The 27915-nt window shown below is 36.7% G+C and overlaps 1 protein-coding gene across 5 annotated transcripts in view; it reads left to right on the top strand.

The window, feature by feature from the left end:
* LOC124156354 (1-phosphatidylinositol 3-phosphate 5-kinase) overlaps positions 1-15494 on the top strand; it is a 69839-nt gene extending 54345 nt beyond the window's left edge. For 4 of the 5 annotated variants that reach the window (XM_046530868.1, XM_046530867.1, XM_046530869.1 and 1 more), the window contains 6 exons: positions 33-258; positions 1251-1443; positions 2397-2698; positions 8186-8321; positions 11519-11680; positions 13899-15494. In XM_046530868.1, the coding sequence (XP_046386824.1) occupies positions 33-258; positions 1251-1443; positions 2397-2698; positions 8186-8321; positions 11519-11680; positions 13899-14080 (1201 nt within the window). In that variant the 3' untranslated portion in view covers positions 14081-15494. The remainder of the gene's footprint in view (positions 1-32; positions 259-1250; positions 1444-2396; positions 2699-8185; positions 8322-11518; positions 11681-13898) is intronic. The other variant, XM_046530866.1, reaches the window with a different exon arrangement.
* Positions 15495-27915: the final 12421 nt, after the last annotated feature.

The following is a 27915-nucleotide window of genomic DNA, read 5'->3' as shown; positions in this document are numbered from 1 at the left end:
TTAAGTAATTTTCTATTTATTGTGTGTAAAAGAAGTTCTAGTTCTGGAAGTGGAAGAAATGTTGTCAACAGTGGTGGCAGCAGTAATAGCACTGGAACGCATAATTCTGGTCCATCCCAAAGTTCTCGCCCAAGCAATGAGGCTGGTGGAAATAATGCTGGAACATCAGAGCCTGATGCAGGTCTAGATAGTTCAAGCAATCAAGAGAGTGAAGGCATATCAACTAGTACTCCTGTTCCTCAGCAACTGCAACAACAGGTATATACCTCTACATATTGCTTTGATGAGGTATATCCAGTTGAATATTGTGGTACATATATGCATGAAATTGAGGATTTTCAGAGAAATACTTGACAGTCTGCCCCAAAATCACAGCTCCCTACTCTGTTGTAATCCTTGTGTTTGCATAATTTTCCTTTGTGACAATATGTAGTTCAATGTAGTGCGAATGGTCCTCATCTTGATGGCCAAGAAGGAGCTTGTCTTTTACCCATTTATGCTTCCCACTGTGAGGGTGGAGTGAACCCAAGAAAGAGCAGTACATCATACCCTCACCTTATGATATTAATCCATTCTGAATTGTAATTCCGAAGGACCAATTGTAAAGCAAATCACATCATATGTTGCATATGTATTATTTCTGGAAGAGGTATCAAGTTTAAAGAGCATCAGTGCATGTAAATTTTGATGGGTTAAAAATGTGTTTTGTTAACTACTTATGTGTAGAATTACATAATTGATGACATATTGTGCAAGTAGAAGCAAAATAAAATTGGCAACATTTGAAATTTTAAAAAGCACTTGCAAAATCAGCCTAGATTGTATGTTGCATCTATCATCAGTCAAACCCATTACAAAGCTGGGGTCAACTGTGCTTCATTAGTGATTGATGCCCAAAAGACTAAAGCAAACTTAATGAAGTAAAATGCTGAACTCCTAAAAACGTTCCCACAGCTGAAAAGTCTTGATCCCAAAGAGTGAGCACTTTACCGACTGTGCATAGTGTGGAAGTTTAAGTGGAATGTTGAAAATGTCAGGAAAATTTCTACCTTCTGTTCACAATTCTAGAAATGACATTCCTGCTTATTGGAATTTACTTTATTTTATTTGATATTATAAAGTAATAATTTTATATTTATTTGTATTCCTTTTGATGACTTTGTTTTGAGTATTTCCTTGCCAAAAATGTTTATCGTTACCATCATTTTTTTTATATTTAGGAGTGATTGATAATTTTAAATTATTCACAGGCTCATATTGAAGTGCAATTCAATGACCCTAGTGCTCATTTCTACTGCCGGGTTTATTTTGCGGAGCAGTTTCTTGCTTTGAGACAGCATGTTTTGCCTGATGGTGAAGAAGGATATGTACGATCTCTATCAAGATGTGTGAAGTGGACTGCTCGTGGTGGCAAATCAGGATCATCTTTTTATAAAACCAAAGGTATGTCCATTGGTATGTCGGAATGCAATAAACTCTCGTTTTTTACGAACAACTTAATTATGAAGTTTCCGTCATTACCAAGTTAATTCATGGTCCCATGCAATAATAGCATCCCATTGTGCAGAAGCACAACGCATATTTTGCAATTATTGTGGTCATGTTCAAAAATTAGTGGCAGAATTCTAAGATGAGGCATTTTATATCACTTGATAGGCTATTTTTGCCCACTTACTGCACTTCCTTGATGAATTCTATGCTGGCTGAAATTAATATAACAGTTTGTGATAGATTTTAATATGATCAGTAATTAAGTCACTGTGCCGGTATACAGCATCCATGCTTCTTCTCTTGTCTGATTGTACTCATCATTTTCGTTAAGGTTTGGACTTCAGTCCCGCCAGTAGAATATTTTCATTGTATAACCGCTAAACTCAGTGGGTATTATGGCTGCACACTCGGGGAAATACCCTTCAGAGTCAAATTATTTTTAGGTATGAAACTTTGGATTAAGAATGATGCAGCATGTGATTTTTCTCATTGCTCACTGGAATGAATTCCATGGCATATGTTGATCATATCAATACATATTTGGAAGCCTTAAATTATTCAATATTTATACTTATAATTAAAGTAATCACATGATAACATGAAAATCTTTTAAAAAGTATGAGGTATATATGTATTTTACAAGTATATCATTAAAATTACAATGTATTATTTTCAATGTTTCTGAAAAGAAACGTTCTTATGACATTCCTTAATGCAAACCTCCAAATATTTGGTCCCGTGAACTTCTTAGTAAGAAGTCTCTTGTATTGTGTTTGTTGATAGGATTGAAAAATATCATTGTTTGTTGCGCAGTTTTGCTTGTGGATAATGAAAAAAACTGAAAATATGACTTTTGATTAGCTTATACTTATCTTATGTTCATATTTCTTTTCTTTGTTTTACAGATGATCGTTTTGTTCTGAAAAATATGTCTCGGTTGGAGGTACAAATTTTTCTCAGTTTTGCTCCTGGATATTTTGAGCATATGCGCAGAGCTTATGAACACTCAAGCGTGTCACAAAATGCTGAGAATCCTAAAAATTTTTCTACTCCTCCTCCAACACTTTTGGGGAAGATTATAGGTGTATATAGGGTTGCTTTTCGAAATACTGGTTCAACTGGAAGTATTCTACGTGCAAATTTTCTTGTTATGGAGAATCTTTTCTACGGTCGAGGATCCCGAGTTACTCAGAGGTTCGACCTCAAGGTAAATTTTAGTATATATTACTCATGCTTACTGTATAATAAAGGTTCATTTTGGAATACACTTTTAATGAGGAAAACATGATCAGTATTTGTTGTATTCAGGCCTTCTTTTTGACAGTTTTCATGTTGTTAGTGCAACATTTACTTATAACCATCCTCTCAATTGTTAAATTTTATTTTCTCCTATTTATGGGAAACTCATAGCCTCACTCCATTCATGTCATTCATGGTTAAGAAATGTCTTTAGAAGGAATTCCTGCTGATTCCTATTTTTATGAAACTGGTTTTGCTTTGCTAACGGCCATGAAGTCATTCAAGAGCAAGAATACTGTTGGGACCTCCAATTCCTTTCAATTTGACCATGTTTCAGCTTCTCACTTTGATAATATTATTGTGCATAATGATGCATGTATAAAAAATGAGCATCAAGCTATTCATTTGTGGCAACTGATTCTGCTCTTTCCTGGCTGAGGAAAAAGTTGATAGTCCTGTGAAAATTTGTTAAGGTTCTGGAGAAATATGGTTGCTTGCTAATCATGTTATAAAAATAAGAAAAGAGACTTCACACTGTGTAGCACATAGTCCTTGCCTTCCTATTTAGATCATCTGCTACATTGGATGGCAAAGTTTGAGACTTTTGTGTGCTTAGACGAAACATGGGTGCCCACCGCATGCATATACTCAGTGGGCCATTTCCTGCTCTCTATCTCTACCAACCCCATGGTCTGCAGCACTTACTTGCCATTAGCCAGAAAATATAGGAATGCTTTCCTTCCACTCCATCTCCTCCTATCCTTTGAGTGGTTAATTTGATTACACGATAAAAATTATTTTCACCGTGAACATGGATTTTACTACAATGTAGAAGATTGCCATTATTACGAGCATCATAAGAAGATTGAACAAAAAAACTGGAATTTTAGTGATTTTGTTAGACCTTGTCCTGGATGGAATTATTCGTAAAATCTCCAACTGTTAACTTTTTCCATTTGTCCATTTTCATTTGCCATTGCATTTGCAAGCTTTACAACCCCGTAGCATGAGTGTTGTAATAAAAAAACCTGAATTTTTCCCCTCAAAAGTAGGAGCTTAGCACAGACATAACTAGGGACATGCAAAAGTCGCAAATGCGATAACGCGAATTTTAACGCGAATTCCGGGGTTTTCCCGCGAATACACGAATTTCGTGTTAATTGCGATTTCCTCCATTTCATGGGCGATTTTCTCTAACTCAGACGCGATTTTCACCAATTTTTTTCTTCTGCTCATGCTCCTCCCACGAAATTGTTTTTCGAGGCGTACATTTAAGCCGTAATTTTTTCACTGCATTGGCCGCTTTCCGACGCGACGAATTTCCATGGGCCGCCGTTCACGGCACAGCGCCGTGAGATGTCTTGTATGAAAGTGAGAGAGATGTCTCGTTTGAAAGTGGCCTGAATTTCACTGAACCAAGCCGTGAACGGCGGCCGGCGAAAAGTCGTCGCATTTGAAAGTAGCCTCAAGGTAGCACGGTGTGTATTTCACGCCATAAACGGCGCACCGCCGGGCCGGATTGAGCCTTGCCTTGCTGACCGTCATCAACGCCTTGCCGTCAACTGCGCGATTCGATTAGCTTGAAGACATGCATTGAGACCAATGGTTATCTGAAAGCACAGTGCCGTGCCGTTACGATGGCCGGAGCAAAGCAAAAGTCCGAAAGCGGCAAAAAGTGGCTGTGCGCCTTCTATTCCGTGAAATACACACGGGGCTACATTGTGGCAGCTTCAGCCGAAACGACTTATCGCCAGCTGCCGTTCCCGGCACAGCGCCGTAAAATTCAGGCCACTTTCCGACAAGACGACTCTCTGGATTTCGCGGCGCTGTGGCGGGAACGGCGGCCCGCGGAAATTAGTCGCGTCGGTGAGCGGCCAATGTCGTGAAAAAATTACGGCTTAAATATACGCCTCGAAAAACAATTTCATGCAGAGCAGAAGGAAAAAAATGATGAAAATTGCGTCTCAGTTGGTGAAAATCGCCCATGAATTGGAGAAAATTCATGATTTCCACAAAGAAACACACTCGAGGAAATAAGGCGACTTGTTTGTCCGGAGAATGTCTAAACCGCATTCACGATGTCTACAAAGTAGCCAAAATGCCATGGGAATCTGATGGTTGACTTAATAAAATTACTGGAGGGTTCAAGCTAACCAAATGCTCACATTCTATAAAGAGTTAACCCTTTCGCTACTAATGACGAAAATATGCGGCAGGACGTTTCTATACCCGGGAGACCAAAGGCCAAAATTTTCGTCTGAGATTTTCCTACCCAGGCCTAATGCCGAAAATACGTTTCCTTGCTCTCCTCCTTTTATGACATTCGTGGGTTCACAAAGTCTTAGTTTCGGGACCCAACACAGGCCAACACCATGGACTGGCAAAATCTGTAACGGCCGAAATCCTGAAGCATGAACCTAGACCCTCGTCTCTTATTACCCCTCTTTGTGGCAAGGGACCGCAGTCATACAATTGTTCATTCAGTTAGTTTGCAAAATAAATATATGGTTCTTTCTCAAAAAATATAAATTAAGAATTGAATTCTTTGTCTTTTGGCAGCGTTTACAATTTTTAAACGAAATTCTACCATAAATATTCACTCATATCTTGATTTCAGTATAAAATCAATATGGAAATTGTTAATGCATTAAATTCGTTAATGCTGACGGTAGAGCTTCGTTCAAAATTTTAAAATTCTCAGAATAAATCGAGGAATTCAATTGGAAGTCAGCAATTTACGTGCAAGCAACAATCATCCATATAGCTAATTCACATGAACAAAGCATGAGTTGACAGCAAACCAATGCCGCTGGTAGGGTTATAAACCACGAAAGGAGGGAGACCAACTACCCTCAGAGTCCAAGATAATGCAAAATGCCCACTAGGAAGGATCAGAAAAGGTTGGCGTTGAGAGTGTTTGATTATCTGCAGGACCTTTCTTAACAGATGTCCAACATAAATGCCCCATACAGAGGGGACCGAAGAGTCTCATGGAGCGCAGTCCTGCATTCATGTTAAGGAGAGAACTCCACCATTTTGAAAGAGTTAAGGAAGTTAAAAATGACCCTCGAGAAAATTCATAAGAGTACTTTTTTTTTTAGATAAAACCACTTATTACATCTGCAAAACATGAAAACCTCTATAGCAGCTGCTGTAAAGTCAATACTTATGCAGATGGCTGAAAAAGCATCAACCAAATTTAGTTCTCTTATGGTAGAAGACCTAAGCGGAAAAATAGGTATTTGAAAAGATCTCAGTTTTTGATCCCCAAGAAGTTCCGTCTACAGACATGAACCCTGACTTAAAAACAAAAAATTCATGGCCTGGAATCAATGGAGACAGAGAAGTTGATGTTGGGGTTGGGAGAATTACAGAAATTATGTACTACAAAAGCTAAATTCCCTGGGTTCAGTGGATGTAATTAAAGCAATCCAGGAGCTCAAATGTCTGAGACATCGTTTGCATCTAAGTGCCTTTAAGCAATTTGGATCCCTTCTGCAAACATGGACTGAGAAAGATTTCTTTCCTGCTATAACACTGTGTTAACAGATAAGAGAACAAATGTAAAAGATGACAACTTGATCACAATAGCAATATTTCATTTGAAATTACAGACATTTAAAAGTAATATTTCTCTATGTAAGCTAGATATATGTATACGCAAAGGATAAATATGTAAAATAGGTGAATTCAGTCAATACTCTACGTATATTATTGCTTAAATTATTCCCGGTAAATAATATCCTAAATTTAGGGCATTAGGTGGGCCACTGGAGGGATGGCTCTCAATCAACATCAATTATTTTGCTGTTAAAATAACACCGATTTCAGGGCAAAATAATATCGCTTTTGTAGAAAAATAACACCACTTTTGGCTATAAAATAACCCCACCTTTTGCATGTCCCTAGACATAATACACAAATGTAGCAACAAGGGTGGACTCCTATTGGTACATTTTGGAAAGTACAAGATGCTTAGTAATGCTATACACATGTGTATCCCCCAACAGTTCCCTTTACGTTCTGTATGCCTTTTCAGCATGTCATTTTTGCACTGAAGTGTCACCATTCACCAAACAGTGCAATAAATAATTTTATTATCTGATGGGCCAACTCACCAGTTTGAAATTCATCGGTCAAAATTTATTTCACCTCTTAGCATTTGCATAGTCCAAGCTTACTACAAGTTTTTGATCAATGCTTGAGAGGATGCTATTGGAGTTTGCTTATCAGTAAAGTGGAGTAAGTGTACACGTATGTACCCAGTTGGAATGGTATGAAATGGTGGATTGGTGTGATGGCCTATTTCAAGGGATAAATGCTACCATTATGGAATGGAGTTACCAACCTGTCTAGCAGCTTATATTTAATATTATAGGATTGTCTGAAATATTGGCCTCTGCATTTGTCTAAAATAACAAAGGATTTCATTTCCATGATTGATTTTAGTAGGTACGCATGAATGGTAAGTATGTCACATAATTTTAGTTATATTTTTTGGGCTCATCATAATGACCTCATTTGGCTAGGCCTGCTACTGTTTTTAAATTGTTATCTCTATGTATTATCGAGTGTACATCAATGTAAGCATACCTATGTTTTTGAATCCAGCCATCATCAAAATAGCCTAAATGAGTGGCAGGTTTAAAACTCTCCTTAGAGCAACTTGCTATGTTCATAATTTTTATACTTTCCCAGAAACTCCTAATACTTTAAATGCCATGTTTGGTTTTGCACCATTTACCCATTAATTCGATCCACATTTTCCTCTTGAGCCAATTCAGAATATCTTGTACTTTCCAAAGTGTGCTTAGTGGAGTGGAGTGTCTGTGTTGGTAGATGACTTCCGTACTGTTCCTTATAAAAATGCCTGCACAAAGAATTCATCATGTTTTTCAACCCAGTTGCATTTGTCAAAGAAGTTTTGATGCGTTTTTATTTAATTTAGTATTGAAATGACAATCTTAAAGTTCAGTGATAATGATTGATGAACTCCATTGGCGAAGAATCCGGATGAAATTATTTTCCTCATATTCTGCTGCAGTGGGTGTGGCACATCATGATGTTATGATGAGCTTTATTTTTATTATTAGTAATATATTTTTGTCAGTTGTTCTTTATACTTTTAGCCAGGAGACTATTATCACTCTTACAAATTTGCCATTTGGCCATGTCATTAAAAGATCAAGTTTTTTATTTGTTCCTTAAATTTTTTATTAGCATCATTTTCAATCCTTTATTAATTTTGATATTTTAGTATGCATGGAATATGAGGAAATAAACTGAATGAAATTCACTGTGAATGCTTGAAATGTAGGTTCTAATGACCTAGTAGTGGGTGAGCTCTATCTTGCCTATCCAAACCAACCTTTTGCTTGGAGCACTGAGTAAGTGATTTATAATGTAGTGTAATTCATGTACCATCAATTTATTTCAATTCCATTCATAATTGAAGGGGTCCATGAGGAACCGTTTGGTGGATGCTGCTGCCAGTAGTGGAGGTTCAGGCTCTTTGCACCCTGGTGCCAACGGAGGAATTCCCAATGTTGCCGACTCTGAAATCGTTCTTCTTGATGAGAATCTTCTGAAAAGTTAGTATGAATGCATTGGAAAATAATTAAGGATTATTATTTTGTGTCTGTCTTGTTTTTTACGTTGACTTTGATTAGTTTTTTTTTAATTTCAGTAAGAATTCTATTTCTAGAAGTCTATGAAATCAAATAGGTACACATATTTGATTTTGTAAAAAAATTTCCATTGTTGAATTATTCCAAGCTAACATTTAAAAGATACCTACATGATAGAAACCAATGTTAAGCATCAGATCAAACTGTATTTATGTTTATGAATTTGACCTAAATGTAATTCAGGTAATGCCACAGAATAATATTTGCTTTTATGTACCAGCCTGAATTGTTTTCCAGATTAATCATACATTTTCAGGAAAAAATGTAATAATCCCTGTTGCCACCAAAAACCAAATGAGTCTTTGTGATGAAAAAATTAGGGTAGCTATTCTAAATTGAATGAGTTATCAAGAGGGACATTTTATTTCTATTTTCAGCCATTGGAAAATATAGTCCACTAGTTAAGATGTTTATCCATTGCTTATTATTACAGACTAAATGAAAAAGTCTAGAATAGAATAACAAATTGATGCAATATTTTTTAATACAGTCAAACCTCAATAAGTGAGAAATCTCTGTGAGTGAGACTCATTGACTAGTCTTGTCATTTTTACCCTTAAAAGCCTCTATCAGGGAGAGTCTAAGAACCTTTAGATGTGAGAGATGTTTTGGCCCACTTCAGGTTGGGAAATGTGTGCATGCTGTCTGACTCCATGCAGAACGACAGGAAGCCTTTGTTGCACTTGTCGTGACCCGGACCCGGGATGAGCTGGGACTCGAGTCCGAGCTAGATTTAACGTGGGCTCTTGCCATTGGCATCGGGTATCAATGATAGCACGTGGATTGCATTTTGATGAAAAAAAGGAAAAGGAACTCTACCTTTTGGTGTCTCTCTGGCACTGAGAGACCACGGAGATGCGGGAGGCGGGAGAAGGCTGGCATTGGGCGGCGGCTGAGGATCGACTGGCGAATAATTGCCTAGCTGCAGCTAGAGTGCGTGCAATTTCCCGAAGGGGAAAGGAAGCTGATCTTTGAATTTCGTAAGTAGGGAATTAACGGCTAATGTCGCCCACTAGAAGGGCCCGAGAGCAAGGAACGAAGAAAGTTGAAGCAGAAGCAAGAGAGCCCGTGATGCGGGTACTGACAAGAAAAGTAGTGCGTGCAAGGCAAGGTTTTTAAAATAAAGATGTCAATCGACGCCGTCTCACTCTTGCACAATCACGATTAACCGCAACTCCTAACAATGGAGGTCATCTATTCTTTTAGTTTTACCTTTATGTAGTGTCTCTCGAATGACGTAGAGACGCTCAAAAAGCAAAGGTGGGGGTATTTTGTGAAAGTATATCTTTAAACTAAGCCCCCCTTCCGAAAGGTTAGAGCCCACGAGCGTTCTATTAGTTGTGTTTATTTCCTATTAGCCAGTCCTTTGGTCATCGCCTTCCTTCTCCATTCTCCCGGATCTCCTATTGTATGACAAACAGGGCTGTTTGCGCACCGTCCTCCACCTCGCAAAGAGCCCTGTCCTTCACGAAATATTTTGTAAATGGCCTCTGAATTTCGGGCCATTACACACTCAAACTTTTAATTTGTATACATTTTAGTTAACATTGACTTGAAGGGAACACATTCTTCATGACTCAATCAATTGCTGACGCAAACTTTGACAGAAGTCAAGAGGAAAAGAAATTGATATTTTTTGGAAGAAAATTTCATAAATTTACATTGTTGCATCTTTGAATCCAGTGAGTCAAGACGTGCTGTTGTTGAGTTTTTTTCAGAAAGGTAACAATCTATTTTTCAAAGAAAGGGAAGTGAGTTCAAAGTAATGTTAATGATGCCACTAGAGAATCTCAAAATGCAGCAAGTGTTTCTTAAAATAAGCATAGTAAATAATTTAAGTTTATAGATACAGTTGAGGACCTCAAATCTGGAATCTCGAAACCAGCAAAACCAGAAAACCAGAACGTTTGAAAATTCCTCTGTGTAGTGTTTCGACTTGCCACCTCGTGGCCCCACTCTCCGAGCATTGTTCTGGGACGTGTGGGAAGTTAGCACATGCCGTGAAAATACACTAACAACCTTGGCAGGGATGTGTAGGGACAGGGGCGGATCCAGGATTTATTTCTGGGCGGGGGCATAAGGATACCTCGTAAACAAAACAAACGCAATGAGAATGGGACCTAACAATCTTGTATATTTCTTAAGAGTCTGGTGGGGGCACTTGCCCCCCTTACCCCCTCTAGATCCGCCTATGTGTAGGGATCTCAAATATCGAGCACAAAAGCCTGAACGGATTTATAAATTAATTAACAAAATGCAGAAGCATTTGTACAGATTTACTGTCCGACTAAGGAAGGTATCCATAGATATCTCAACGTCGGCTAGGGAATGCTATCAACGAAAGCTATTGAGCATGAAGAAAAAGATGTATTTATTGCTCGTTCTCATCCAGTATTAAGCACGTATAGTTTATGCTGCGGAAGCTAAGGTCATGATTTGACGGCTTATCTGGCAAGTTTGTTGCCTCCTTCAATGTAGTGTACTTGAATCCATCTAAGGCTAATGTTTTGAATTGTATGAATAATAAATCACGTACTACTTTTTTCTGATAATTTTAAAGTAAAGTTATATATATTAAATTGAAATACTGCCTAAAAGTTTATGCTAATTAATGTTAAAACCCCTGTCATGTGTAATTTCTGAGTTATGGTTTTATTGCAATAAAATTCTCAAAAAAAAGTGTATCACTTTTTCCGCGTGCGTGAAGACCAGAAATCCAGAAAAACCAGAAAACCTTTGGTCCCAAGCTTTCCGGATTAGAGGCCCTAAACTGTAGTTACATACATTATAAGTTCATATATAATTGTGGATTCCCTGGACTCTCCTTCCTATACTACCTTCTTTGTTCCTCTATTAGTGAGAGGGGTCTTTCCGGAACCTTTGTAAGTGAGAAACCTCTATAAGCAAGAAAATAATGCCAGTCCCTTGAACTTTCACTTATCAAGGTTCGATTGTATACTAAAACAATAGTGACACAAGTTCAATTTGGTAAACCTTTGATATTGTAAATAATATGACCTTTGTGAAAATGAAAGTCTACTTTGATTTTTTTAATGGTTTTAATTGTGGTTGGTGTTATTAATTCTTTTTCATTTATACAGTGACATGTGAATCTCCACTTTATATACAATCTCACTCCAAGGCTGTGCTTACTAGAGCCATCAGCAATGATACATTGTTTCTAGCATCTCAGTCTGTGATGGACTACTCCTTGCTAGTGGGCTTAGATGAAGAAAAGAAAGAACTGATCGTGGGAATAATTGGTAAGTATATGTGCTTTGAGTTTCTCTATCTGTAATTGATTCAGAGTTCGATGCTAAAGATAGCGAGAAATTTGATCAGAGGAGAGATATGTATTGGTCAAAGTGGTATCTGAGTCTTTTAATATTTTTCAATCGGATTTAAATGGACAGCCATGCAATGGTGAACGCTTGAACATAGATTGTGCTAAATTAATGTTTACATGGTAAGATTTATCAATAATGGCTAAAGCTAATAAAAGTTGTGTGTTTTATCTAGTTATTATTTCTTAACCTGGAATTCAGTAATTTATTTCGCCTGTAGTGGAAACTTGATAACTTGGGAAAGTGAAGCCATTCTCCCTGGAAATTAATTGTCTTTCTAAAATCACCTCGAAATCTTATGCTGTGCTCTAGTCTGCTAAGATGTTTAATGCTACAGGCTAAATCACCTCAAGACTGATTTCTAGGGACTTTTAAGGATAGGGGCCGTCTCCAGTTTGTCATGACTTTTGGTTTTACCCAACATTGCCCACCACCTTCTCAACTTCCGCTCCTCCCCAAATACCTATATTCTCCTTGACTTCCTACCCCACCTTTACTCTACCCAAGGCGTTACTTTGTGGAACTGCTTCATCATAGAATAAAAAAAAATTACTTTGTTCTATTTCACACTTTACTTTAAATAGTACGACCCGGGTTTCTGCATCTCATGCACCTGATGATAGCATGAGATGTAGATACCCCGGTCGTACTAATTAAAATAAAGTGTGGAATAGAACTAAGTAATTAAAGAAATTTTTTTTTAATTATATGAAATCTTTCCTTTCTGCAGAAACATTTTGTTGGTAGTAGGCCCCACCATCCCAATGACGGTACAGGTTTTTCCCTATCCCCTCCCTTCCATCCCTATCCTCACCCTAGAGGCAAAGTCAGGCTCTCATCTTGGCGGTGCCTCCCATCCCTGTCATCTCCCTTCTTAGATGTGTGGGTGAAAATCGAAGGCTTATAGACCGGGCTATCGGGAGAGTAACCCCACGAGCACATCCTGGGTCCTCGTTCCACCTTTCATTCGGGCATTGGCTGTACCAGAGAACGTCGGTTCCTTCAAGTTGAGCTGGGGATTACTCTATAAGCAGGCGTTTGGTGCCCACTCACTATCCTTGGGTTGGGAGAGAAAGGAGCTGCGTAGTTCCTCCTCTGAGCCCTTGTTAAGGGAGGTGAGGGATGAATTGGGGCAATGAGATCCTTTCAGAGGGAACCACCATTGTAAGAACGTGAGAGGTCATTCATATTATCTGTGTCTGGCCTGCAGATTGTTCGTGTATCTCTGAGTGATATCTCACTCTAAACTTTGAGCTACCCCTCGAGCTTGCCGTGATCTGTATGCAGATGAAACAGTCCTTTCACATTCTTTTTTTCGATGAAGTACTAATGCACAGTGCATATACTAGTTAACGGAACGTGGTATTTTCTGAGGCACTCAACTTTTTTAAGTACACATAACTGGGAAAAGAGCTAAGAAACAGCATTATTAGACTGTTTATCCCGATTGTCTAATCTCTTTTCACCACTCATTAGCATAAAATCAGTTATCAACTATACTGCCATCTGTTGCTGCAAGACAGAATTTGCCTGGGGCTCATTAGGACATCACAACAAATTGCTAGTTCACTAAAACTTTCAATGAAAATTTAGGTATCCTTCTTATAATCCAACCTCCAGAACATGGAAATGATTCTCAGAACACATCAAAAACACCTACTTCAATGAAAAATTTTTTTCTCTGTTGCATAGCGTTATAAGGGTATGCAGTCTTTACATTATGGCTTTCAAACCTCGTTTTAATACTCTATCCTTCAGGGAGTTACAAAAAGATTGAAAAGTCAAAGAAAGTGTTAAATAGACACACCTCATGGTCATAAGATATTGGCCATGACATCATAAGTAGTATCTTTGTAAAATTGGTAGGGATGTATGATTTGGGAGTGAAAATGGTTTTACTGCACCTTTTTGACTAGGAATGAACAGTTTTTCATGATGCCTACAATAGCAAAATTTTCATGATAATATGAAGGAGTTTATTGGGAGATATGAAGGAGGAGGAGGTTGTATTTGAGTAAATTCTTACAAATATCTGAGTTAAAACAAATTGAACATTGCATTATGTACTCGGTGTCCAGGTACAGATGTACGATTTTTTTCCCGGCTGAATCCATGTTTTCTCTTCATCCAAATATAGATTATATCCGCACCTTCACTTGGGATAAACGCCTTGAAAATATGGTGAAGTCTGCTGGTGGAAAAACTCCAACCATAATTGAACCAGATCTCTACCGTGGACGATTTATAACTGCAATGCACAAATACTTTTTGCCAGTTCCTGACCAGTGGACTGGATTGGGAATTGGAATTGATTGCTGATGAGTAAGAAATCCATACAGCTATGGATATTAGCATCAAATATGATGATATTAATTTCCAAATCAGTTATCTGTAGTTCAAAGTTTTATTTACTTCACTGATATTTGCTTTAGAATTGTTGTCATCATCTAATGAATGACCAAGTATTTAGCTCTGTGATTTCTTATTAAATTAAATACCCTTATAGACTGCTAAATATTCCATTAGTATCTATCAATTGTTTTTATGCCAGATTTTATTTTTAATATGCTGCTGAAGGAATCTTCTGGATATATACCTGAGATTACCATTAAAAACTTACATATTGAGTTAGTATTTATAACATTTGTTACACTCAGATGTGATTGTTAACCCTCGTAATTTAATATATTCTACTTTTAAAATTATTTCACCCTTAGAGTAATGTGTTGAATTATCTAATTGTGAAATTTATATATGTGCTATTTACACTTATGTTTCAAGATTATTGTATCAATTTCAATAAGGGAAAGATGCATTTTATATCATGTGAACTATTAATGATTCCAAGATTTTCTATTATAAAAATCCTGAACTGTGATAAATCTATAGTTTCTCATGACTCATTAAGTTATTCATTATTACTTGTACCTGTATTAAATGATATTATGTGGTTATTGTAATATATTTTTGTCACATATTTTGTAAAACCTTGGCTCAAAGTCCATGTTCTACATCCCAGCTTTTATCTTTTTATACCTCAAGAGTGTATCACCATTATTTCATACTGTAAATCTCTATATTGCTTAAAGTTGTCATCTTCACTGCCACCTCCTAGTGAGCATGCATAAAAATGATCACTATGAGTATTGGTGGCTATAGAGATGATTGGGCTCCTTGACAGTCTGTCCAAATCATTATTCACTAACATTATTATTATAAATATGTATGTGTAGGCCTTTCTTCTAGTTGCCATTCACTGATTAGTCATACAATACCATTTTGGCATATCATTTGATTGGTTTTTATTGAAATTTAAATTTGGAGTGGGTTCTCTTAATCATTGTACCAATAAGTTAATTCTCTAGTCATATTTAGGTATTGAAGGGGCTGGTGTGAAAGAAGTGCATAGATATTTTGAATTTTGTTGTTGTGTATAACTATGTTTTTCTGATAATATACATTCATTTTGACCTCATAAATGCTTGCATGTGATATTTGTAATAATTACAAGCTGCTGAAAACACATCTAAGCTTGAAAATATTTGGATTTATTACAAATTATAATTGAAGCCAATTTATTTTCAGAACATAATGTTGACATTTTTATTTGTTCTGAAGGATATATTCTAGAATTTGTGTATGGTAAAACACAGTTTACATGTTAAACTCGGGAGAACTGTGATCAGCTGTACATACTGCCAATATGTAACAAAAATATATTATCATGATTTAACTGTAGAATATTTATTTAAAATTTATTTTAGGCTCTTAATATTCAATCAAATAATAACAATCAAATAATGATACTTTTATTTTAATGTTTCTGTATTGACTGAAAAATATTTTAGCTATAATATATGTAAAAAGATTTTGATTCTTTGAAAGTTAAAACTCCTTCATGCAATGCTGAAGATTCATATACCTGAGAGACAAAATGCATATTCTCTGTATGGTCAAGGTAATGTGTATTCCCAGTCATCACAAAAGATAAATTACCCCATTATTACCCTTATTTTACATGGGTAAAATGGGGAACTTGCATGAATTTTTTTTATTTCATAGGCAGACAGAAAATTATTTTCTGAATACAACAAAGAAAACCGCATGTAAATCTGAGTTTTCCTTCGCGAGATATTTAATGATAAATATAACGAATTTTAAAGCGCGGGAAAAACTCCCTCACCCCCCAAGCCACTGCCGACGAAGCCTCGATGACGTCAAAGGTGCCTAAACATCACGCGAAGCTATTGTTGTGATTGTTTGTAATAGTTTCCAGCAGTTGTGAGAGCTTCGTTTGTTAGACGTGTTGATTATTTTATATTTAAAGATAAATATCCGACGATAGAGGCTTGGAAGCCCTCGTATTTTGCATTATTTATAATATTAATATCAGAGTAAGGGCATAAAATATAAAACTGGAGCAGTTAAACCAAAAATTTGATAATACCTAAATAACATCGTTGTAGGAGTCTGAGCCACGGCCATTGGAAGGGGGATACGTTAATTGTAAGTTGATGTTATCGACGGCATATCATTCATTTAAGTATGTAATTAGAACGATTTTGATGTTTACTAATGTCCGATTAGCTTTTATATACAATAACTTCATCCGTTTATTCGTAGGTACCGGAGAATTCGGCGTTAAGGACTGTCTGTGCTTGTATTATGGGGTGAATTCCAGTCAATGCAACTTTTGCTCGCTGATTGGAGACATCCAGAAACATTTTTGTGCCAAAATAGTGTTATTTTCAACGTGACATCTCCCGTTAAGCTACTGCTAATAATCACAGTGCCAGTTGTTGTAATGCACGAAGTTTGACAAGGTTGAAAAATATCGGCCAAGAGTTATCAGTGTTCCATCGTGATTGAATTGTAAAAAGTGCTATTACGCTATCGATAAATGTCTAACAGTAGTGTAAAAATTGTCAGTGGCGTGCTAATCTCCGTTGTTCACCGTAGATATGACATTTCACGATCACGCTATTGAAATAAAAACTGTGTGTGAAGTTTGTTATTCCATTATTTCAACGAATAGTAGTGAGAAATGTCACCTGTGTGGGCTAATTTAAGGGTTTAAATCAGTGAATAAATAGTTGTATTCATCATAACGAGTTCTGTTATTGTAAGTTGTACGTGATGAATATAAGAATGTGATAGTGACATCCAGTTTTTGATAAGAGTATTTGCCTATTTCCCATTATATTTTTATGGTATATGCTAGTATATTGTTTATGGATTTACCTATATTATTTAAATAGGTTGTAGCTTGTGTGTGTGTTGGCAGCGGAACCGATTCGCGATCTCACATGTGGATTGTGTGCAGACTGTTTTGCTGTGAATTCGTACCGTGGGACGGATAGGACTACCTTCTCCGTTAATCCGGCGTTGCCAAATTCAACAGCGCAGCTTACTCTAATGTCAACAGCACAGCTTACGATCGTTATCCTCCAGTATTACAAGTTTCTTTTAGAACTCGATTTGCCGCCGGCGTATAGCAATAATTTGTCTTAACAAATTCCATGAGGGTCGTGGCATCAATTTTTGGTGTCCTAAAAAAAGGCTGGTGTCCTAACACCCCATGCCACACGCCTTTTAGGCGGCTTGCGGGGTATTATGTAGACGTAAATGAATTTCAGGTGTACTATTCGAACGAGTGGCAACGTTATCATCCATTTTTCTGATAACCAAAACACACGAAGTGAAACGCTTGTATTTCATAATCCCGATGCCGCATTATTAATATCCCAAGTAATAATCTAGGCACAATAGCAATAGGAGAACTTGCCCAAGAATAACAGAACAAAATAAAGTGACGATGAGCGGCTAAATACTCCCTCAAAACAAATTTTACACCATGCGCTCAGCGTATTTCCCTACTCCCTACGGTTGTTTAGGCACCTATGACGTCACGCCTGGCCTCGGCAACGCTCGGGTGTCTTCGCGCAGTGGTCGGCTCAGAGAAATTTTTCTCGATTTTAAATGCAATTTTTTTATTTCTTTTGATGTTGAATGGAGAAACTGAAGGTATTTTTGCGAGCTAATGTATCCATTTGACTTATTCAAAATAGTTTTTAGAGCAATCTACGACCCATGCAAGTTCCTCATTGTGGAAAATGATGGGTAGCCTGCATGTTAACGGGTAAAATATCTGTAAATTTAAGTGGTAAAATTTGGGTAATTTGGTGGTAAAACATGGGTAAAATTGGAACTTTTTCCGGGCTAAACTTCCCAATGTGACATCAGAGCCGTCTGTGGAGCTTTAAAAGAAACATGACATCACCCCCTCAATCGGTGCTATTGTGAACTAAGAGCACATAGCTTTAATGCGTTGTAGGCGTTCATATACATGGTAAATGAATGAAATCGACATTGATATTGAAGAATAACTGAAAAATGAGAAAGAAGAAACTTTGTGCTTTAACATGAATATTTATTCACATTTACACAGGCTCCTCAGGTCATCTGATGATGACGTCTAACGTTGATACCATGGTCGAATCGACATGAACGAAATCAACATTGATACGTATTGAAGAATAACGAGAAATGAAAAAGGTCACCTGATGATGACGTCTAACGTTGAAACCATGGTCGTGTAAATGTGTGAATAAATATTCATGTGAGAGCACAAAGTTTGAAAAATCCACAGAGGAAAAATCGTTCACCTTGACCGGGATTCGAACCCGGATCCCTCGATATCCGGCCGAATGCTTTAGCCAGTTAAGCTACCGAGGCGTCATTCTCCCCTGTGGAAATTTGTGGACTATACCGGACAAGGTGGTATGGACTGCTTAGTCGCATCATATGCTCAGCAGTCCATACCACCTTGTCCGGTATAGTCCACAAATTTCCACAGGGGAGAATGATGCCTCGGTAGCTTAACTGGCTAAAGCACTTGGCCGGAAATCGAGGGATCCGGGTTCGAATCCCGGTCAAGGCAAATGATTTTTCCTCTGTGGATTTTTCGCACTATTTGTGCATTGCGGGTGACTCCGTAAAAAGTTATCACCGTGGCTAGTCCCGGTACACTTTAATAAGCACAAAGTTTCTTCCATATCATTTTTCATAATGAATCGCTTTCACAAAGTTACGCCTCAAACCATCAATTTTTCGAAGAATAACTGTTTATTGAACAACGAAAAGTTACTAAATATATAAATACGACATTTGTATTAGGAATTAACCCCTTGGTGAAAGTGAAATATGTAATAACAAAAATGAAACCTACATTCATGAGGAAATACGTAGGTACTCGATGAAAGAGAAATGATCGAAATAAATAACAGCTGTACAATTTGACTTCTTTTAAAATAGAAACAATGTTAAACTTGGAACTAATTTTCTTCCCTTGAGCTCTCGGTGACAACAACTTCCACACCAAACTCCTCAGGGCAGGATTACGAGGAAACAAATTCACCCAAACGAGAATCCTAAAAACTGCTTTTCCAAACTTTTTTCACCTGAATTTTCCAATGAAATCACTGTAAATAAAGAGTGCTATATTTTAGCAGAGGTTGAGGGAATCAAATTTCAGTTATAAATGTTATTAAAAAGTATTGTCTCACCATGGCATTGCAGCAAAAAGTAATACTACACTCTGGTTAAATTTTCCACTGAATTAAATTTGACTATTTTCGGCATTATATCAGGTAACTTAGTTTAATTTAATTCATGCTTCAGTAATATTTAGAAATCATAATTGCCAGGCACGTTACTTTTGCAGTTGCGTTCATGTTCCTCCTTCATTGTTTATTTGTCCACTCGTAGCCAACGTTTTGGTCCACTATTCGCAAATCGCAGTTGAGGATCCAATATAGCCAACCATCAAGATGTGAATTACATCTGTCATATAATCATTTTAGCGAAAAATAATTATCCGATGAAAATCTTCTCTATGTATATACGAAAATAATCAGGAAATTTTGAAGTACTTGAATTTTTGTTAATGACCACAGCCTTTCATCGGTAGTGTGTATACAATGTGAAACCATTTGCAAAATGAAATCTAAAATAATTTGAAAAATATCACTAGTGTCGCTGTGGATGTATTGGACTTTATTTTTCTACTTTAAACTTTTCTCAACCTCATACAATTAAGTAAATGCCTCACTATATATTTTTATGCTTCAATGTTGGCAATTCTGCATTCGAGTAATTACGTGGTAAAGGAAGGGTAAAAGTTACTAGGCCAAATTTGCTCCAAATTACCAAAATAATTTCCATCTAAATTATCTTTTGTGCTGACTGGGTTACTTATTAGTAATTTAAAAGCTCACATCAATATTTGAAGCTCTTAGAAAAACGGAATACCTTTGTGGAAGTTTCATGATTACTTGCTGGGAAGTCATAAAACTTGAGTATTCCCCCACTAGACTCCTGTTCACCCATACAAACAGTACGGTCATGTTCAATCCCATAAATTTGCTACAGTTTCCCTGTATAGTAGATTTTCCTGTATGCATTTGACAATTTTGTATTGAGTCTCCTGCATGTGTTTACCATCTTTTTCTGTAGCACTATGTGTTCAGAATTTGAGCTGGTTTGATCTTGGCTTGTGCAATCGTGAGAGCAGAGGGGTTATCTGGGATTCCATACAAGTAACGTGCAATCTCCTTCAGGACAAATGTGCCACCTATTGCTAGAGGTGGAAACATTGGACTCAAAAGAAGTGTACCTAGTCATTCATGAGTAGTCATGCTTTAGGTAAATAGATAGAGATTATGTTAAAAAATATGGTGCTGTGATTGCCATTAGGGCTGCCCACAAGGGTGATATGCTATAAAATCTTGATAATACGAAGTCATCACACTGAAAAATCAACTTTTCGTAATATCATATTGAATATGCATAATATCGAATTATGTAATTTCAAGAATTTTCAAAAAGTTTCACAAAATATATTTACTTGTTTTTCAACCACAAATCATTAGTGTGAAATCACTTTGTAGCGTTCCACTAAAACTTTATTATTCCGACCTAGGGTTTTGGCTAGTATATAGTCACTATCAAGGTGACCAAATGGTTCACTGCGAGCCCCTTATAAATACAGAGTAAGAAGGCAGGGGAAGGGGTCAACAGGCAAAGAATGCATGATGAGAGGGGTGCGGGGAGCATTGTTAAGGAATTGCATCACGGGGGCAGGGGAGAAAGGTAAGGTCAGGCGGGAAGGGAGCATTTCATTTAAAGCATGTACATTGTTGGTTTTTGTAATGCAACTTAATTTCTAAGTTTTCAAGAAAGTCCAGCTTGATCCCTTTGCATTGGAAATGAATGACTGTTGGTATGAAATCACTCTCTGAGTCCTTATGAAATCATCTTTCATGAAACAGTTCTTATTTTATTTTATCCAGGTGTGGATGACGTGTCCTGTTTGACCAACATAGTATACTGCTGAGAAATTACAGAGATTTGACAATACACTAAATACCCATTACTGGTATTTAAATCTTAAAATTTATATTTGGAATTAATAACTTACTCAAATATTGTTGATTACAAAAAGAAACCTTGAATTTGTGTTTTGGTGTACAATTAGCTACTTTACACGATAAATTGCCAATGGACAGAATTTTGCTCCTCTTCAACAATGCTTTTCTAAGGTGTGGGCAAACTATTAATTAGCTTTTAGTTTTTAACATTTTCCATTGTTGACGGTGTAAAATCTTTTCCTCTATGTTGCTGTTGTAGCCGTTAACCTCTGCAATACGTTTGATCTAATTTATTTCAAAATGGCATTAGTATTAAACATATGAATAGATCATGGCCCTTATCCCAGGAAAATTGGGATCAATGGCAATGCCTTATCTTGGTTAAAGTCTTATCTCTCAGACCGTAAACAATTTGTGCAGGTAAACCTCAACCTCAATTCAAATGCTCGTTCTTTCAGATCTGATGTGGCCTCAACCAATTGTGGTGTACCACAAGGCTCTATATTAGGACCTCTTTTATTCATCATTTTCATTAATGATCTACATAATAACTTTCCAAACAATGAAGTTATATTATATGCTGATGATACATCCACACTGAACATAAGTGACAATTTCCTAGATGCTAGCAGTGCTGCCCGTCAAACCTTAACAACTATGTCCAAATGGTGCCGGTCAAACAACCTACTTCTTAATGAAAACAAAACATGCTTCGTTCATTTTCATAATAAAACAAACCCACCAATTCAAAGCCCTCTTCTCAGAACAGACTCAAATATCACTATACTTCACTGTGACACCACTAAATTTCTCGGTTTATATCTCAATATGAACCTTGACTGGCAGCCTCACATAACCAAATTAATCAATAAAATGAATACTGGGATCTATATGATCAGGAAACTTGCCCAAACCACCTCAACTCAGATTCTAAGTCTCATCTACTTCGCCAAAATCCATTCTTTTTTAGTTTATGGAATTGTATTCTGGGGTAATAGTAGTGCTGCAATAAAGGCATTTTCAATACAAAAGAGGGCTATTAAGAGTATGCTAAGGGTCTCAATTAGGACCCCAGGAAGACCCCTATTCAAAGAACTTAAAATACTTACTCTCCCCTGTATTTATATCTTGAATTGCTGTACTTTTGTGAGAAACAATAGGCACCTGTTTATGCCCAACTCGTCAATCCATAACCACGGGACACGTAGTAAAGACAATGTCCATCTGAACAATCAGCCTTATAATGTAAGCAGAAAAGGTCCTCACCACTCAGCCTCTATGGTTTACAATAAAGTTCCAAATGCAATAAAATGTGCAGTGAGTAATAATACTTTTAAAAATAAGCTAAAAGAACTGCTACTTAAGAAATGCTATTATAGCATTGATGAGTATCTAAATGACAAATTAATATAATTATGTATGTATTTAACTGCTTATCATTTATTGTAATTTCTATGTAACTTTTGTATAAACTTTTCTTCTTTTTTGACTAAATCCTATGTTATACTTGTATAGCCAACAGGAAATTAAATATTATTATTATTATTATTATTATATACTGGTTGCTAATCTTGGGCTCAGGATTGTTGCCTGAGATTCCACTTTTACCCCTCAAACACAACTCTGGGCACAGTGCGCTATCACCATGGGAAATATGGAACTAACTGTGCTATCGGCAGCGGTCTATGCTTTCGACAGCGCAGTTTTCCGTATTTCCCCTAGTGACAGCGCACTATGCCCAGAGTTGTGTTTGAGGGGAGGCGTGTGAGGGGTTTGAGGAGTGAAAGCGGAATCTCAGGCAATACTCCCGAGCCGGAATATGTCGGGAGATTAGCAACCAGCATATAAGGACCATGGAATAGATAATACTGTGAGCTCCATGGAATTGAAAGCTGATAATTTATGAGCATGATGGTGGAGGGAATCGAAAGGAATTATGTATTACATTTTAATAAGTAGATATTCTATGTGATAGAAAAAATATGATAAAAAATTTCTCCTTTTTGCATTCGAAACACCATAAAACAAGTTTAAGGGCACTTTATCACCAAGTTTGGGTGGTATGCTCTTGAATAATATTTTAAATTCATTCTGGAACACAAACATTTTGTCCTCATATGTCATCTCAATAGATTCCTTCTTATTTGAGAGCCAATTTCAACTTTCTGAGATGTCAAAAGTACTCTTCATGACTCATCGTATCAACATTTTTCACATCATATCTCAGACTAGATACTATAGGAAAGTATAAAAGAAAAGAGACAATGAAGTCACTTTATTTAAGTTGGTACCTTTTTGATGAGAGATTTTTCCAGAGGGTGTTCCAGTATAGCACCCATAGATACAAAGATAGAGATGAGATCATGTCCCTCAACACAAACTGTATGTTGCTGCTATTAATTTCATGGATTTAAATAGTTTAATTTATGGCTTTCTCTCTGTTCTCCTGCATCACTCTCCTGTCTTCTGTTTCACCAGCTAGAAACATTATTCGTGTACTGCTAGCCAAAATATTATTGGTAACCAATCACACAGAAAAAATTTTTAGGGGGGGGAACTGAAGAATCCACAATGTTTGTATTCATCATTAGCTTGCCCAGAAGGAACACTGGAATTCATTTCACTTCTAACTTGGACATGGCTCCAGCCAGAGTTGATACATACACCCAGTCTTGGAGGCATCATGCACTGTGTACAAGCTGCATTTACCAGGATCAGGATCCCCTTGATTGCCCTCAACTTGCAGGATATCCCAGATATTCTGAGAATTAGGGCATAATTCCCTGGACACCTGAAAAATATGGTTATAATTTGGACCAGGATGCACCTGCCTCAAACGCTAAGAGAACATCGGGCACATTTGCATAAAATGAAACCTTAAGCTAGACACCTCCTAGCCGTCAGGCTCAAATAATTTGATGAAAAAACATGGATTAACCCTTTCAGAGGGGTGACTATGGCCTCCTGCCACTTATTCCATCTAAGTAGGGAAAACTACTGAAGCCACTTAATTTAAATGGAATACATATTTGGCTATTTCCTTTACAGCTGAGAGTAAGAAATATTTAGATAAATCTCAAGTTTTCATGCTTGATCACTTTACTTCTCAGTCACTGAAAAGTTTCAGTGTAGATTTCCGCAGCCAGGCCATGACTAGAAGGATATTACGATATGTATAGCTATCCCTGATACAGTTTTATCTTTCAAAATTATCGCAGAAAGTTAAATTCCAGTTAATGTTGTTAGATTTGTTAGTTAAGTTATTATTTATCTTGCCTTCTTACAATACCTACAATTAAGTTACTGGACATAATTTAAATCTATAAAATACTATGTGCTTGTAAGTGCCTACATTTTTACCATAAATATAAAAGTTATCATTTTGCATATTGGAAAAAGCCCAATTCTTCAATACAGTCAAAGAATAACACTTCTCTCGAAAATATGGAATCATTGGGTAACCACCAAAGGAGTGTGCAATGGCAATGAATTGGCCATACAGCATAATATAAGCAATGCAATCATCAAACAATTTTATAAGGATAGAAAAAGGCATGTATGGCACAAGGACATAATCCATAACCAATGATGGAATTTAAAATTATTGTTATGAGTTATTTAAAAAATCCTGAATCCGTTCAATTGGATGTTTTCCTCATCAGATTCTAGTGACACAATGCCAACCTCACGTGCCAAAACAGATGACTAGTGCAATGCAGTAAACATCATTCTTAGCAGAGAGAACATTTAGTTAAAAATTCAGTGCATATATGTATTTCAGAGCCAATTTGGAACTTAGATGATGGCTAAATTAAATACAGAACTTGACTGCTTTAAAACAAAGGTTTTAAAATGTTTCAAACTTGATCAGAATCAGTAGGAAGAAAAATTGTAAGAATCGGTTTCCTCGAAAAGACCAATTATTTAACTAAACAAAAATAGTGTATGTATCCCTCCTTAATGGTGATGCCACATAGCATGTGAATTCTATTTTGAACTGAACTAGAATAATAGCAAGAAATAAGTTTCATTTCATGATAGATGCATGGTGTTAAGATATTAAATATGCTATGATCAAGTGATTGACAATGTTAGTTACATGGTGTGTAGTTAGGAACCGAGTAGTGTGTGAGATGTAAGAGTAGCATGCTTGAAAATTCTCCGCATGTATTATGAAGTGATCCACCAGAAATTGGGGTCTAACGTGAGTGAACCTTCAAAGTTTATTTCACCGAATATTATGTGGTAGAAAAAGAGTTGGTTATTATTACTAAGAGTGTGGTCTTCAGTAGAATTTTTAATCACGCGGTTACCGAAAAACTCTATAGGAAAGCTTTGAAACCTTCCTGTAGATTCTACCTTTCCATGGAAGACACTAAGCACCAAAATTAGGCACTGTACTCGACAACTATCATCGAGGGTGTTCATGCTCAGCCAGCTGTCTAAGAAATCTTACCTTACTTGAATAGTTGCCAATATCACTCCTGCTATTTTAGCTTGCTCGTGCTTCAATAATGCTTATGGCTGCATCTCAAAAATGACACCTCTCTTTTCAAGACTTCTACCTATATTTCTTCGCTTATGTTCATACATATTTCCTTAGAATGTAATGCCAAAGCATTTAACAGAGGTGACAGACCTGTAAATTATCATCATTCCAATCCAAAGACATCTGCAGGAATAGACTTGCAAGGACGTGAATAAAAAAATGTGTATATCTTTCAAACATCAGGAGCACACACCTGATGTAGCTTCAATAATTATCCAATAACAGTAATAATTTGAAGGATTTACATCAATGTCACAAGAAGCAAAATAAGCTAAAATACTATAAGAAAGCTGATAGTATAGCCAGTGTTTTGGCCCACTACTTCGAAGTTAACCCTTGACGCTGGGGCTTCCCTTAAAATGGAAACTGCAATTTAAGCAAAAATGCAATGAATTTGTTTGTTCGAGAAATTTTGGAATGTTTGTGCCTAAGCCAATTCCAATGTAATTAGAGCAATTGAAACCTGATTCGGCGATTGAAAATATAGTGATGCAAAAACAACTTTCTTGAAATTATAGCTTGGTGATTTTACGAAAGTGAATAAAATATGATGGTTTGCATAAGCATCGTGGAACATTTAATTCAGTTTCATCTCAGAAAAATCCATGTTGCAACAGAAACAGAAAAGAGGGGTCACTACGCTACCTCTAGCCAAGGTGGACACCCTAGTGGCTGCTGTGGATGTTAATACCCGAAAGCTGACATGGGATCAGGATGAACGAGCACACTCGTGTTTATGCAGGCAAGTATGGGAGCCACTTTGCAAGATTCAAATCCCAGGAAGAGTTATTATTAACATATGTGATTAAGGAGAGCCAATAAAATCTTTACTGTCACACCTGTTTCCGTGTAAAACTCCTGTATTAACAACAAGGAAGCCATACTGTGATAGCTTGTAATTTGGACACACTTGTTAGTTAGCGTTTATTAAAGACACAATGGAAATGTGATACATCAAAACAGGAAAAAATATCAGAAATGCTGCTTTTACCTTACTTGGATTAGCTGAGTAGCTCGAACAAATAGTTTGTGGGTAGTACTACAAATTTTCGATCTTGAATGCTATGCTGGCAGGTGGCATTCTATTAGATTGGACACTGTTAAAAAAATAAGTAATATCGATTAGGGGGTGATGAGCCATGAGGTTCAGCAGCAATCTTATTGAGTGAGCAACGTTCATCAGTCTCATTTTTATGAAATATGCCCAATAAAATAAAGCATTCTTACAATTCAAAATAAGGAGAAAATAAATGAAGGTTAGAGTATAAATGCTCATAGTGAATAGGCTAGTGGGTCCCAGCCAAGTTGATGAAAACATCATTCACTAAATGACAAGTTTGGGAATTCTCTTAAATCTGAGGAATGCTACGTTAAAGATAAATTTCCTCAATCAAGGCAATAAAATTATTTCGTAAATCTCTACAAGAAATAAGCAATTCTAAAGACCGTTTTACACGGTACACGGAATTGCGCAATCTGACGTACGTGTGAAGGCGCAATCAAAATTGCGTCGTGTAAAGCGGTGAATTTGCTAGAACACATGTGTGGATGCGAGACGGCAAAAGAGCCCCTGTTCTAATTTCATTCATGCATTGGCGCAATTCCACGCCATTTTAGAAATTAATGCAGCTCTAACCTGCACAATTCTGTGCCCCGTGTAAAATGGCCTTAATAAGATTGGTGTGTCTCATATTCACTGAAAACTGGGAACCACTGTCCTACATGGCTTTGAGGATGCCAAATGGATCATGAAATAATTAACCTTTATTTCTTGACAACCTTTCACACAAAAGGTAGTACATATAGTTATCTGATTTCCAATATCGGATGCACCACCAAAGCAGGAGGCAATAATCTTGATTTTATACTGTGCAGAAGTTGACATTCATAATTTGTCATGAAACTGCCAAGCAAGGGGCTTTAGGACTAGTATTCACCTTTTATCCAAGTCGTTCATCACAAAAGACATGTAAAGTAAAATTACTGTTAAAAGGCAGCATGTAGGTTAATACCAAAAAGATAAACAGTTATATTTAATACCAAACGTTCGTATCAAACAATGATGGAGTACTTTTTGGTTTAACTTGCTTTTTAGCATATTCAATATTTTTTAAATCACTGTACACCATGACTTCCCAAAGATATAGATATACATATATTCACATCATATTACTCCA

This window comes from Ischnura elegans, chromosome 3 (assembly GCF_921293095.1).
Source record: "Ischnura elegans chromosome 3, ioIscEleg1.1, whole genome shotgun sequence".
Lineage (NCBI taxonomy): Eukaryota > Metazoa > Arthropoda > Insecta > Odonata > Coenagrionidae > Ischnura > Ischnura elegans.
The sequence above is the reverse complement of the archived record's forward strand: the minus strand, read 5'-3'. Positions and strand labels throughout refer to the sequence as shown.